This window comes from Pundamilia nyererei, unplaced genomic scaffold (genome assembly GCF_000239375.1).
Source record: "Pundamilia nyererei isolate P.nyererei 1_Seehausen unplaced genomic scaffold, PunNye1.0 scaffold00117, whole genome shotgun sequence".
Taxonomy (NCBI): domain Eukaryota; kingdom Metazoa; phylum Chordata; class Actinopteri; order Cichliformes; family Cichlidae; genus Pundamilia; species Pundamilia nyererei.
The window spans coordinates 737,260-752,835 of NW_005187518.1; the positions used below are offsets into that span (position 1 = coordinate 737,260).

General features: G+C 42.3%; 1 protein-coding gene across 1 annotated transcript in view; it reads right to left on the reverse strand.

Annotated features, from left to right (window-relative positions):
* Positions 1-256: 256 nt before the first annotated feature.
* Positions 257-15,576, reverse strand: part of map3k10 (mitogen-activated protein kinase kinase kinase 10) — a 45,614-nt gene continuing 30,294 nt past the window's right edge. The window contains exons 2-11 of the mRNA XM_005742128.1: positions 14,668-14,848; positions 13,330-13,478; positions 9,554-9,729; positions 8,902-9,148; positions 7,304-7,426; positions 7,093-7,231; positions 6,411-6,523; positions 6,031-6,329; positions 4,278-4,803; positions 257-2,389 (exon numbers count right to left, since the gene is read on the reverse strand). Of these exons, the coding sequence (XP_005742185.1) occupies positions 1,995-2,389; positions 4,278-4,803; positions 6,031-6,329; positions 6,411-6,523; positions 7,093-7,231; positions 7,304-7,426; positions 8,902-9,148; positions 9,554-9,729; positions 13,330-13,478; positions 14,668-14,848 (2,348 nt within the window). The 3' untranslated portion in view covers positions 257-1,994. The remainder of the gene's footprint in view (positions 2,390-4,277; positions 4,804-6,030; positions 6,330-6,410; positions 6,524-7,092; positions 7,232-7,303; positions 7,427-8,901; positions 9,149-9,553; positions 9,730-13,329; positions 13,479-14,667; positions 14,849-15,576) is intronic.

The following is a 15,576-nucleotide window of genomic DNA, read 5'->3' on the forward strand; positions in this document are numbered from 1 at the left end:
TCACAGCACTGCAACAGGCATCTCTGAAGCTCATCAGCTTATATTTCACACCAGAACCATTGAGAAGGATAAACAGAACCGCGGGAACAATAACATGCATGTTGTTTGGGGGGGTGAACTGGCCCTTTAAGTGCATTTTGTTGATAATTTTACACCTCAGTCTGAGCCCGATGCTTTCAGTTCTACTTCTTCATCTGAAAGTCTGTGACTTCGTGACAATAACAAAACCAGATGCAGTCGTGACACTGAAGCATCTTTGTTTGTTTTTATTTCATTGTCTCTCATTCGTTTCACATTTACTCATCATTGAACCGTAGAAACGTCACAGGTTGAGACCGAAGACAACATGGATGTTTCAGCTTCGCAGGTTTTCCTTGGTTTTTCATTTTATACTAAACAAATATATACAGATATCCCAGGAAGAGCATCGCAATCATAATTAACCCTTTTCCATAATAACAATACATTTAATAAATACTCAGTGTTCTTAACCACACAACGGGAATGAGTTTGGGCTCACCCTTCAACCAGTGGGATTGTCATCATCCCATACAAATAATAAACATGCGCGCGCACACATACACGTACTCACACACACACACACACACACACACACAAAGAAATCTGCACAGTCAAGTAATAACATCTGTAGCCAGGATGAACCGTCCTCTGTTCAAAAACTACTCCGGAGATAAAAGTTGATTTGTCAGCCATGACGGGAGCACTTTGTGCCGAGCTGGTCCACCAGTTGCCCAACTTAAAGTGCAGGTGACATCGAACACAGCAGATGAAAAGGAGAGAAGGTGAAGTTTGGAATCGAGTGGCGGGCTTCTGTCAGCGCTTTCTACTTTGTGTCCGTTTCAATGGCGTGAGCAGGATGGGACCAGACCGTCGGTATGTAAGGAATGTCTCCATGAAAAGTTTTTTAAAAAGACGGAGGAGAGGAACAGATGTGTGGCAACCAGTGGTCTCGTTTTAAAGAAGTGAAAAACCGTTCACATGTGAAATGACATGCACTGAAAAAGCACCAGCACACAGAAACAGGCGTATCTCCTTAATCCACACGTGTACAGTAATACATACATATATATATATGTATATGTACACATTCACACACAGAGACGCACACCGGGGCTGCTGGACCAATAGAAAAACATTTTTGCTAACAGGCTGCAGCAGGGATGGTGCAAGCACTGAGAAAATAAACTCTGATTTATTTATTTTTTAAATTTTTACCTTACAAGGCTGAGGATATACACCACCAGTGAGAAAAAGGCTTTTTCCTGTCTCGAGTCTGGGAGAGAAAAGGACGACAGATGACACGTGTGAGGATGAAGAAGGTGGAGCTGATTTTATAGGGCTTGTTTGTGCACTGGCATGACAAACAGTGTGCAAAAAAGGAACAAGGACACAAGATTTTCACAATATCAGCGCCTCTTTTTTTTTTAAATAATGAAAATGCTCCGCCTTCAGGGAAGAAACATGCAAGCAGAAAGTGGAAAGCTATGCAGACGGGCAAAAGCACAAGCAGATGGATTGAAATGAGCAGTTAGTGAAGTCACAGAACGGCTGTTTGAGTACTCGAATGGCTTTTAAAGAAATGTAGCCTGGTCGTAGGGCACCAGGAAGCAGGTAGAGATGGCCTTTCTGGGCAGGAAAAGAAAGGTAAAGTGGGACTGGGCGCACTACAAGGCTGTTAAAAAGGCCTCTTGGACCCTCAGTGTCGTGCAGGTTAGTGAGCACTATCAGCGAATGGCTTTCTGTGAGGGTTTAACACCTTATTAGGGCACACAAGTGAGGTGAGTTGCATGAGGGTCCTTAAAACAACAAGAGAAGAAGTGGGATGTTTTTGCAAACTTCGGTGAGAGTGCACTTTGCTCGGCTCAGACATCAGTAGGCGTTCCTTGTACGGCCCAAGCTGTCATGTCCTGGAACAGGTCTGAATGCAAAAGAAAAAAAAAGCCTTAAAATGTTTGTTTATTCTTTGATTTTTACTACGAGTACTGCTGCCCACATAGGGTGGCAGGCTGTAGCTGCCCGCACAGAGGAACAGTGTGGTCCAGATTCTGGCCCTCCATGTCCATGTCCATCAGGTTGGGTCGCGGCGCACTAGCGCTGCTGTCCCCTGAACCGAGGGGGCTGTCGCAGCTGCTGCCCGGCGATGAGCTCAGGGTCCGGGAGAGAGAGCCCAGCTTCCAGGGATCAGGTCTTACCCGGGATGGCGTTGGCCTCGGTCGGGGGGCAAACTCCAGCGTCTTGGGCCTCTCCAGGGGGCTGATGAGGCTGTGAGGATCCGGGTCGGGGATGGGTGGAGCGGGAGCTTTACGCCGGTGAGGGTAGATAATGGCAGGTTCAGGTAGCCGGGGGATATCCAGCTTGTCCTGCATACCTAAGAATAATAACAGAGGTGTGTCATGTTTCAAGCAAACACTTCGTGATTTAAGCTGCTCAGATACGCAAGTGTGTAGTCAAATAAATGCCTGTGGGCTGAAGCTCAAAACGGATGTTTTGCATCAAATCTCCATCTCACATTTTTTGCACAAAGCAATTAAGTGAGAAAATCATCTGCGGACTAACTCACTAGAAAATATTCAGCAGCTGCAGCTGTAGATCAGATAATGAGGCAATGTTTTGCATATGTTAGCCCACTAACTGCAAATTTGTGTGTAATTTATGTTGCCTCAGATCTTTTACTTTAGGAAAGTTTGTAAGAAGTAAGTACTGCAAGGTATAAGCAAATATTACAATTACATTCAACACCGGGGGTCATCTTAGTATGCATACTGCAGCGAAAAGTCCAACATAAAGAGAGAGTACACAAAGAAATAATAAAACAATAAAGAGGGAAAACTAGGAAACATAAGAGTACGGCTAGAGAGCTGGCAAGTGGAAGAGCTGCAGGTATAAATACTGAGAAGACCACATAATGAAGTGAACACAGGCGTGGCACAGGAAGTGCAGAAACTACCTGAAGTGTAAGTCAAACCTCCTTTTCCTAATTGCAGCAAAGGCGTGAAGGAGAACTGACAATGATACAGCAGACGTCTGCCCCGCTGAAACTACAATGTCCAGAAGCTGGACTTCAAAATGCAAATTTAACATCATGACAGCATGTTGTCATCCTCAGCAGCAGATTGGCAGATTGAGCTTACCCCACCTCTTGCCATAGGACAGCTGGGTTAGGCTGGATGGATGGATTTTTTTTGTAACTTTAGTAAAACTGTGTCCATCCCTCACTTGACCAGTTAACGGTCAGAGTGTTGGGACCTGTCCCAGCTGACCTGAAGTAAAAACTTAATGAACGATAATCCTGAAGGCTGGCAAATAATCATGGACAATACTAATGCAAAGCGAAGCACTGAAAAACCTTGAATGCACTGTGATATAGTAAACATTACCAATAATCTGATTAAGAGAGGCAACACCATGAGGAAAAGTGGATTTTATTACAGCAACATAAAGTTCAGAGTTCCGCTGTGAATAGAAAACACGCTTATAATTAACATTTACATGATCTGCACCACTTTGTTGGTTTTGTTGATCATTTTGCATCGCAGTGAGTGGGATGTAATCTCCCTTCCTTTCATGAAGGGTGCTCCAGTGTAGCATCCACCAAAGGAGGTTATAAACGAGGTACTGAAGCTGCCCTGCAGTTACTTCAGGGTCACTTTGCACAGCAAATTTGACTCGATTGTACCCAGAGGTTTCAAAATAAAGCATGATGTGACTAACACAACACAGATGGAACTGACTGTGGTGGGGTATGTGCTTGTAATCGATGCGCACAGGAAAGATAGTGGATATGCTGGTGAAAGGATGTTGAAGATGGATGAAGAGAAGAAGACCACAGAGGAGATTTGTGGATGCAGCGAATGAGGACATGCAGAGGGTTTGTGTGACAGAGGGGGGTGGCTGGGATAGGGTGAGATGGAGGAAGAAGAAGCTGAGGAAGTTGTTCTGTACAGTTATTCTGGAAAATCCTTCACAGGGTCTCCATGACGTGCTGAACAGCCACAAGAGCACTTTTAGAAAAAGACTCATTCGACCATGACACACCACAGGAGCTCATTCCTACCTGTGACACATGGACTGTTTTCACGTATAATAACCTGTTTGTATTATTTTTGGATTTATTTAACTTTGGAGTATGATTTTAACATACTGCACGATGAATGGAGTGCCTGATTTTTAACATTTACTTTTAAGCACTTTAATCCCTGGGATTAATAAAATACTCCGATTCTGATGACAAGTTAGACTAGATTTGAGTCCCGTACCTTTGTTTGTTGTGATGTGCGGTGGAGGAGGCATGGGCATGCTCCCGTCTGACGGCGTCCTGTGGTGTCCCAGAGTTTGGGCTCTGGGTCGTATCGCCCCATCTGAAGGGGTGCGTCTGTGTCCTCGGTTCATGGCCATGGCTGCAGATACATGGGTGGGCGTGAGCGACTGGTTGGGCTCCTTCTTGAAGCTCTCGGCCCGCAGGTCCAACAGTGGGTTGAGGGCAGGCGCTGGGGGCGCCGCCGGTGTTCTGACCCCAGCCATCGGGGTGAGGGGATAATCGTCTGGGTCAGAGGGGAGGAGGGACTTGGTGGAGTTGCAGTCCGACAGAGAGGACAAAGAGAGCAGTGTTACAGAGGGAGAAGGGTCCAAGCAGGGAAGCATGGAGTCGTGGTGTCTGGAGAGAGACAGAGAGAGGTTTCGGCTGGGTGGAGAGGTGCTGCGACAGAAACGTCCCGTCCGCTGGAAGAGACCATCCTTCTTCTTACGCTGCTCCTCTCGGAGGTCCTGCTCATCCTGAAGCACCTGAAGAGAACATCAGACCACAAAAACGTGCTGAGCTTTACTCTCATTCTGAGAAAACACACACCATTCACATAAGTTTAACAATTCAGCTGCTGCAATGTGACCTGCAAAGAACAACATTTTGGCCCACTGTCTTTGCTTCTCTTAAGCTCTCTTAAGTTCCTCTGACAGCATTTCATTCAGGTTGATGTCTGGCCACCTTTGGGTGGATCAGTGCAGCATTTTGTCCAAGGTTCTTGTGGTTTGTTCAACCGCAACTTGAACTTTCTAAGATTATCACTCCCAGGAAGTTTGTGCCATTATTTTAACACACAGCTAAATGCTCCAGATATGCAGAATGCCAAAGCATCTTCTTTTATAGAGGTGCTCAGACTTGCCGATGATCATTTAATCAAGTGAATTTGATTATCAGCACCTGGTTCCTACTGACCCTCTTAATTCCTCTGGAAGTAGTAAAAGTATTCTCAACTTTCGGGACAGCAAAGAGCCCTGTGAAAACTGTCTTTTTCACAGGACCATAAAGTAATAATATTGTCGACCTGTACTTTAATAGGAAACATGTTTGACTCAATACAAAAGATCAGGTCTGACTCAGCAGCATCCCACATCTCTCACTGATAATATAAGGGCTTGTTCATGCTGGTTTATCCTTCATAAATGATTCAAATGAGTCTGAGGAGTCCTGGTATCATAGATTCTGAGACATGATCTCTGCCAGGCACTGATTTTATATTAAAAGGTAATAAACCGTCTCCAGGAGGAGGCTGTTTATGTGGAGAGGCCATGTCTTTAATAAAGTGGAATCATGCATGTATGAATGAACACGTCTGTTATTGTGTAAGAGAGATTGTGTCTCCAAGAAGGACATTAAAACACAAAGATATACACAAATAAACAGGATTAGCACAACAATCGAACTGCCTTGAATAGCAAAAAAGCATAATAAAATCTTCTGAATACAAAACCATGCATCATATCTTATGAAGATGTATTAAGTAAAAAATAAAGTCATTGTGGGGGTTTGAGGAGTAAAAACTAAATGTCGAGACTAAACTCGACATTTCAAGATCAAAGTCACCCTTGACCTTTCGATTTTATTCTCTAAATGCAGCAAAAAAAAATAAAAATCCAAATGTCAAATGAAGAAAAAGCTCCTTCCTCATGCAACATTGCTTTAATCTTGCTCCAGAGTTCAACCGTATCTCTCCCAGTTTCAGGGTTTCCTACCTGCTGTTTTCCCAGCTGTAGCAAGTCTTGTCCGAGACCCACCGAGGCGAGCAGAGAGGCGCAACCCAGCAGGAATATATCGCTCTTCTTCCTCTGACTGCAGCGACGAAGCGAGTCCTGGTAGCTCACGCCCGTTCCCAGGCCTCCAACCGCCTGACAGGAGCCCATATTCCCAACAGCGGGCACCATGTTAGGCCCCAGGCTGCTCCACAGGGAACCCGAGTCCTCCATGGCCCCGTTACTGCTCGACTCCGAGGGCAGCAAGGAGCCTGGCGATTCCTCAAACTCACTGCATTCCTCTGTAAAAGACAGAATTGATTAAACTCACACTTGTGATTGTGTGAATGAGGCAGAACGCACAGTGAAATGAAAAGACTCACCCATTTCATTCAGGCTGGAGAAGCCAGCAGTCATCGGGGCATGTTTGGGAGACTTGCCCAGATTTGGCGCGCTGGATGACCAAACTTTGCTTCCCTCTGCGAGAGACTTCAACCTGCAAACAGGGAATTTGAATTAGACTGGCAGGACATCAAGACTCCATTTTTTAATATATTATCAGAGGCAACAGATGCTGTGAAAATAACATTTTTTAAACGAAAAAGGGACATAACACAAGGTCGACGCCACTTGAGGACGCGATTCATACAAAGCGAAGATGATTACTCTGCTTCTGGCTCCTCCGCTCACTGTAATGAGATATTGATCTAAAGGTTTTGTTTCTGTGTGTTATCCAGACGAGTATCTGAAGAAGCCCCTTTTTCTTGCCTGCAGGTGAACAGACAGTGGGCCTTATAATCCTGCAGGTGTTGACACTGCAGTTTCATCAGGTTTTTACAGAAAACAAAGCTTTCTGTTCAAAATTAAAGAGCTGTGACTTTCTGTGCCTGTTGCTGGAAATTATTAACCACAAAATCCATAGTTTATCAAACCGTGTAAGAGCGGCCTGTCACTCCACATACAGCGCTGTCAAAAAAACTTCTCCCCCTTCAAACAAACCTGAGAAAATACTAAATTATCAAAGCCAAAGTATATCTTTAACTTTGAGCAAAACTGTTGACGTACTTTTCCTCGCCGCCCACTCTCTCTTTCTGATGGGTGGAGCTTGGGCCCCAGGTGCGTCCTTTCTTCTTATTGGTCGTCAGGTCTTCCTTTTTACACACAGCGCTGCGACCCCACGTCTTACTGCCATCACTCGGCGTCACTGAAAAACACAGCAAACATTCAATAAACTCCGGTCCATATCCTCACTAGACTTATTGACGTTAACGCTCACATCTGATAGCTCTCAGCCGGGGCATGACCCCAGGGCTGGCAGGCGGGGTCGTGCTCTCGCTCCCCTGGGTCTTCCTCTTGTCCACGCTGGGCGATGCCTGCACCGTGATCTTATGCTCGAAGCCTGCAAAGACAGGAAATATGAGAAGCATTTACATGACAAAAGGAGAGATTGATAGACAAAGAACTCACAAAACAAGGCGCAGATTTTGAGGATAAACAGAAATTACATCAAAAGGAGGCACACAGGAGGCGTCTCCCCATCTATTGTATTAGAGTATTAATGCGCCATGAGAACATATATTTTGGATTTCCTACATCCTACTTTCACTTTAGGGATAATAAATTGACTGAAAAGCAGAGTTAAGTTAACTTTACTTATTATTGGGTTACAACTCGCTCGACAGCAACACCATATTGGAAGAGTGTCATTCTAGGAAATGCAGTGACGGAAATTTTGAAGCATATAAACAGATTCATGGGAAAATTATCTCTAAATTATATCAAGGCCTCAGGAAACAGAAAGATAATAACATTATTTAACATATTTTGTTACAGTATGTTTAACGCTGAGAAAGATGCTAGGCTAGCAAATCCCTGTAGCTGTCCCGGCACTGTATCTTGTAATGAAAGTAATCAAAGAAGATGTTATTATCAAAAAGGACTGTTAGTTATTCAAAATATTGATCATCACTGGTTAACAAAAAAAAAAAATACCTGTGAGTGATGTTTGGAGTATCCCACCTGTTCGGTTTTCCTTCTTAAAACTTGTTAAATAAAAAGCGATTCAAGACAAAGATGAGCTAACTAATGAAAAAACACAAAGACATGCATGTCAGGATAGCTGCTGACTGTAAACTGGCCGTGGGAATGTAAGAGTGAATGGCTGTTTCTCTCTGTGTTAGCCCGGTGATAGACTAGGCTCCAGTCTGGATGGATGGATGGATGGTGGATGCCATGTACCACTCTTTGATAAACACACATCTGAACTGAAAGGCTTCTCCCATAAAACCTGCTTCTTTCTAAAGTGTTACTTTGCATTAACTGAGTCCCAAATGCAGCCGTTAGGATTAGCAAAGTAATATGACGGGTTTTTCTTTCCACCTTTAGTAATGAAGTGATATTTTTTTACTGGGACGTCCTTGTTAGCCTACATGAAATGATTTGGTAAAACAAACACAAAGGGAAGTATCAAAAATGAATTTTTTCTTTGCCTTTGTGATGTTTTTCATCAAAATCAAGGAAAAGTGATTACTATCTTTTACTATTCGTGAGTCAAAATTTCAACTTACATACTTAAACATCTGAAAAAATAACTTAATGATGAGACAATAACTTGAGTATGAATTTTGAGGAGATAACCCAAACGTATTTACTCATGGATGACAGAAACGCTTTGTTTTCACTGGCGGAAACGAGCTCCCAAAGATTAGGGAAAGGACATATGAGGTCATTCTTTTAGGAATATTCAAATGCAGCCAGTGTCCTAAATTTTCCACCTGAAAATACCCCATCTCACAGGAAGTGACATCATACCACCTTTGTGCACCTGATTCACCGGATTAAAACTGTCCGGGTGTGATTCCTGTGTGCACCCACCAGAGGGCAGACTGATACAGTTGCTGTCTCTGCCCAGCTTCAGTAATCGGCTCTTCTTGAAGTGGCCCTTCCTCTTCTTGACGCTGGGCTTTTCCTGGTACATCTGGTGGATGATGATGTTCAGCTCTCGCTCAACAATGTCGATCTCCCTCTCTGCCAGCTCCTGCTCCCTCTTCCTCAGCTGTTCCTCCTGCTCCTTCTGCTCCTCGGCTGCTCGGGCCAGCGCCTCCTCCCATGATCTCAGCTCCTGCAGAGAAGCAGGGGAAGATGAAGAGCTTACCGCAGCACCTCTTTTGACACCTCTTTCCTGGCATTTTGTTCGCTGCTAACTTAATTCTTATTTGCAGAAGCAGCACAGATGTGACAGGGTGAGATTCCTCTCACCTCCGTATGAAATGTGACTTTTATTAAAGCACTTCTGTCTGAATAAATCAGCTCAGAACAGGAGAAAAGAAGAGCAAACGAATGTACTCACATTTGTCAACTTTTAGCTGGAAACTAAAGTTCTGATTTACTCATTCTGTCTTTGTACAATGTGACTTCTAACCACAACACTGAGCATTATAGTACAGAGAGGATCTGCGCGCACATACGAGCGCTTTAAAGTATTTTTATATGCAGACATGTTTTATAAAAATCCACCATTTCTCACCTTCTCTTTGGCCCTGAGCTCGTCGAACATCTGCTGGATCTCCAGCCTCCAGTCTTCTTGTAAGGAGTGAAAGGACTCCAGAGGCATCTGAAACATGGCCGACTGCTCGATGGCCAGCAGCCGCCTCAGGATGCTGGTGAACGACGGCCTGCCGTGAGGGTTCGGGCTCCAGCACTCTGAGGAGCAGCAGACAGTAAGAATCTGTTGTTTATTATGGATTTCGCAGCTGTAATCATGACTTATAACTATAACGTAAAATTACAGGCACACGTGAAATAAAGTGCCATTTAAGTTGTGTTTGCAATAATTGAACAGACGCTACTTTTTCTTAATTAAGTGTAAAATTGTCACAGAAATTTCAAAGATTTCAAATATGAAACATTTAAAAATACATAAACACATTTTTTTTGAAGGCATAACAAATGTGATCTTACGTAATCAGGCTTCTAATGTCAAAACATATTTTCACACAATGTCCTTGGAAAAACCTCACTACCACGTTTACCAAAATAAAGACTTTAAAGGAGGGACTGAGCTAATCGTAACTAAGTATTTTTAAAATGCTGAATTATGGTAGTAGAAGTCTTACAAATTAAAATCAACCTTAGTTTTCAAATCCAATACTTGGAGAAGCTTAAAGACATCCCAAGCATTTTAAATACTGCTGTTTGCAAGTTAAAAGAAGTGATTGAGTCAGAGCTAGAGACACCCAACAGCACAAATAACATTTATTATGATTTATCACCTTTTTTTAAACTGCAAATTATGTCCTCAAAGTCAAATCTGTCATGATCTATTTTATCCAGCAAGATAATATTATCACACTTCTGTTTTTTATGGCAATTACATGTAATCTGTTTCTAATAATGCAGAATTAACTGTGATAGGTCAGCAAGAATCACATATCTGTAGCCGTCTACATATTTAACTATTACATTTCCACTCATCCACCTTCTTGTTTTACCATAACATAACCAGAACCCAACCAGCCTGGCAGTCAGCTGAGTCGAGCTCATGGACAAAGACTCACTGTTATACTTGGAGAAGATGTCACCATAGCTTAAAACCCTTTACATTTACAGACCTTCAACAATCTCTTTGAGAGTAAATGCAGTTAGTCCAACTCGGACTGTGACAGTTTGCAGAAAGGTCGTCTCATTTCAGGAGACCTGTGCAATCGCCTTGTGATCAAAAGTGGTCGTGAAGAGTCGCAGAATGCAAAGAGGATCCTGCCGTTTTTTTACTCAGGTGTCTGAGCCACTATCTTGCTCTGACAAAGCTACGTCCTAATTCAGACTAAGTCTGTTTTCTTTCCTATTATTTTAATTTATTTAATAAAATGTTGGTATTTGGCATCTCTGTAACATGGAAACATGGATTGTTATCTAATTAGCTTTGTCCTATACTGGGAAGTGGACGGTACAGAATAAATACATGCAGCAAAATCTATAAAAAATAATACAGATAGTTAGATATAGATATGTTTACATATCAGATTTATATATTCATTTTGTCTGAATTTTTCCTTCAAGTTTTAGAAAGACAGACAGTGGCTGTGCGACGGACTGTGCAGGGTGTACACCACCTTCTACCCTATGACAGCTGGGATAAGCTCCAGCACGCCGTGACCCTGGGGATGTTTGGATGGATGAACAAGCACACAATAAAACCTAAAAATGGATTTTTAGGTCTAACAAAATGACACATAGATAATTTCAGTAGACTCGCCCTCTACCCCATCGACAGTTAATGTTTATTAGCCTATCACACAGCGGTCAGGTTATTTGTACAGCACAAAAAGGACTTAGCCATGAATTGCTGGCTCGGACAATTCTTCCCTTTCTGGCACTCAAAGCGGCAACAGGAGACGTGGAAGGAAGCGAGATGAGACGGCATATGGCGACCATCATGAGCCAAACCCCGACTGACAGTGTTGCCGAAAAATGCCGCACACCTACAATAATCTGCCGAGCCACAAACTGATCACAACTGCCTCTCCGACGTCTAACTACAAACACACAACCCGTCTCCTAAAAGTCCAACAGATTAACGCAAGAGAAGCACTAACAGTGGAAAATTGAAAACATGGAAAAAATAGGGGCTAAAAATACAGCCTGCAGCAGGTGACGTTCATTTTTTTAATGGATCTAAATTACCATAAAATCCATGTGGCGGGAGAGGAGATGAAAGTGAGCCGATGACAGGAGTAAACAGAGTGTAGAGAGTAGCGAGGGATGACAAAGGGGAGATTAACGGATGAACTTGGATAAGATGAAGTGGGGGAAAGGAGCTTTAAGCAGCAGAGTGGGAGGGAAGTTTGGTGCTGTGGTGCTGACAGTTTGAGACGCATCTCTCTCTCTTTTTTTTTTTTGTCTTTTACATTAAACCTGCCCTGCAGCTTTAACCATCCACATTTTTTTAAAAGTAACCTGGGAATAAGCACATTAGGGCAGCTTAGATATAAAGCAAGTGTGTTTAAACAGGGATGATCTGAACTCTGAAACAGGAGCCGGTTAATACTCCACCACTGTTAACAGCGATTATTTGCAAGGTGAAAAGGAGAAATGTGGCCCGGGGGGAGCTCAGGCATGTATAAAAAGTAAGTTAATGAAACCGTCCAGACACGCGTCGTCTATTTTATCTCTGTGTTTGCTTCTCATCTCCCAAATGTGGGATAGAAACTGTTTTAAAATGAACAACAGTAACCTCAAAAGTTACAGGATCTTGAAGTCAGTGGATATGAACAGCCTGTGGGCTTATTTAAAATGTTTCAGCATTTTCAGTGACAGTTTAAGGTCATATTCACAGCAACATTTTAGGGCTTTACTAGGTTATAAAGAGAGACAAAGGAGAAGGGAAGACATATTAAAGTCATTCAATGAATAAAAACAACTCGAGTAATCTCTGAGATCATTAAAGTCAGAAAACTCAGATATTCCTTAAAATATAGTCAGAAATGTCTGAGAAAAACATTTTCCCCCACCTATGTGAAGTCTCCTCTTTTTTAGGAGGTATGTTTCTGAAGTGCAGCTGTTAATCTGCTAATCTAACTAAAGCAGCAAGTGAAAGTAAAGCTTAAACATTTTCCAAGGTGAGGTCGAAATAGCAAAGTAAACGCAGGTAAATTTAATGTGCAGGACCGAAATCTAAAGATTTCTGAGGGAGCTCGGAAAATTTCATTGCTACTGTGTTAATAAAGATTATGATTCTTGCCATCTCACTATATAAAGTGATATCATAAAGATTAAAAGAATGTAAGCTGATAAATTAACATATATGTTCGTGTACATGAGCGAAGTGGAAAAACTGCCACAAGCTTGGGGAAAAACTGCCAACTGGATGGGTTTTTGATGATGACGATAACAATAATAATCATCATCATTTTGGACTTTTTTAGTTTTAGAAACCACTTCCTGTAAACTTTTTGAGTTTTTTTCTCTTACCACCTCCTACGTTGCCATTTTTGGGGGTGTTTTTCATGTTTTAAAATCTAATTTTTAAGACAGGAAATGAATATATTATTAATCTAACCACAAACCCCAACAGAAATACTGCTGTGACACATCACAAAACACAATATCCAGATCATATGCAAAAACATGCCGGAAACAAACCAAATATATTTTCAAACAGCTTTCAGTGCGGCTGCTGGAGCAGCCATACCTTCATCTTCAGCTAACCGTGATTACATATGTGACAAACACACACACACACACAAAAAAATCACTTTGATTACATTCTTGACTGAGGCTGTGTTCAGGTAACAACCTTCTTACCTCCCAGTAGTTGAGCAAAAGGTTCAGGGCAGGTTGAAGGGACGGGAAGCGTCAGCTTGTTCATTGCGACTCCGTAAGCTACCGCCAGTGCATCTATCTCCCGGTAAGGAACCTCGCCAGTGAGCAACTCCCAGAGCAACACACCAAAACTATGAGGAGAGATAAAAATGAGAAATCAACATTAAATCTATTCTAACTTAAAAAAAAAAGTTTTCAACTGTCACCTTCATTTTTTTTAAGTGTAGAACATGCTGTGGATCTAACATTCACAGCAAATTAGTCATTTAGTCAAGTTTAGTCAAAAAGAAAAGATAAAGCAGGCTGGGTGGGATGTGTGTCGATAAGTACAACGTAGAATAAACAGCTTTCTGTTGTGCAATACAGAAAATACCTCTAGAAAGTAAAATAGCTCTGTGTTCAATAATGCAGCAATATAAAGGAGAATGTTATTCACTAAATATAGTGCAAACAGTCACAATATAAAATTAAAGTGGCCCAGTATAAGCCACGTGAACGTGATATTAAATAAAATATGAAACTAGTGACTGAAACCATCAGAAGAATATCTGCTGTTGTCATAATTTCCAGTCAATCTGACTTCCTTCTGCAATCACGCATCACTTCCTGCAGATGATGCCTATCTTTTATATGCAGGCCATGTTATTAAATAAACAACCTGAACACTTGGAATTGCTAATTACTTAACTTTCTTCTTCCCTGCTCTTCTTCTTCTTACCGTTTCGGTTAGAGGTCCAACACAGTAGATCATCTTCCTCCATCTCACCAGCCCTCTCCTCTAATCACACCAACCCACTGCATGACCTTCTTCACTACGTCCTTACATCTTCTCTGAAGTCTTCCTCTTTTGCTTCTCACATTTCTAATCCTGTCTCTCTTGGTCACTCCCATTGAAAATCTCAGCATCCTCAACTCCACCTCCACCTCCACCTCAGTATTTATCCTAAAAGCTTTCATTTCTGTAGCACAGACGAGCATCTACCTGTATTGCTCCTGTGTGTTTAGACTTTCTCACTATCTTCTCTTTCTACATGTAACCCCAGACTGACTGCATTATGTGGAGATCAAGGCCCGAGGAGGCTACACTGTCTGTTGTAGGTCGTCAGAGGTTTGTATGACTCTAGCTGTGTGTTTGGGATCATTGTCCTGCTGCAGACGCTGTGCTGATGCCACTTTGCTGGAAAGTCCACTGACAGCTTTTATAGTGTTTTGGTTATTCACCCTGTTCCCCGTTCGTCTGCCCTGACAGGCTGCATGGAGACATCTGTCAATGTGTAAACCAGGGAAGTGCAGTGACACACAAAGAGGCAAGGGCAGTACCTCCACACGTCGCTGCTCTTGGAGAAGAGGGAGTGCTTGATGACCTCCGGGGCCATCCAGGCGTAGGTCCCTGCTGCACTCATCTTGGTAGTCTGGTGCCACTCTCTGGCCAGACCAAAGTCTGTGATCTTCAGGGTTTTGCCATTCAGGTCATCCCGCTCCACCGGCTGCAGAATGAGGACTGAGGATGAGGAGGAAAGAAAACAGAAGAGAAGAGCTTTCGTTATAAAAGGTGACATTCTCATACACACAGTGTGGATGACAAAAACGCACACAAATACACTTAGAAACTGCTTTTGTGACTTTTAAATATGCAAATGCTCTCTGACAAGATATCAAACTACTGAAAGGGAAAAAGTAGAAACACAGACAGCAAACAAAGCTCCGGAGTCATGAATAATTACTCCAATCCGGCAGTAAAAATGAACTCACATTACACAAACCAAGTGTTTTTATGATTCTTAAATGCAAATATCTCTTTCTTTATAGTTCCTTTATGATACAGATTGAATTTATTTATTTGTTTTGGGTGAGGGGGTGGATGTTCTAAATTAAAAGATCAAATTATAATGAAATTAACCAACAAATCAGTTAAAATAATCACTACTTACAGCCTTAACAGAAGTGTCAGTGTGATTCAGTTAACTTCTGCTTTACTTTAAGTGTTTGTTCACAACAGTTGTCCCAAAATGCTTTATATTGAGAAGTAAAGACCTACTATATTACCAAAAAAAAAAAAAACAACCCCAAAAAAAACGTAAAACACCAAAACTCCCCACTCCTGCAATCAGAGACCATGAACAAGACGCAGGGGGCAGTGCAATGAAGGCAGGAGGAGATTAAAGAGTCTTCTTTCACTTCTTATTATATTCAGCAGAATCTGTGAAAATTACGATGGGCCTGAGACGT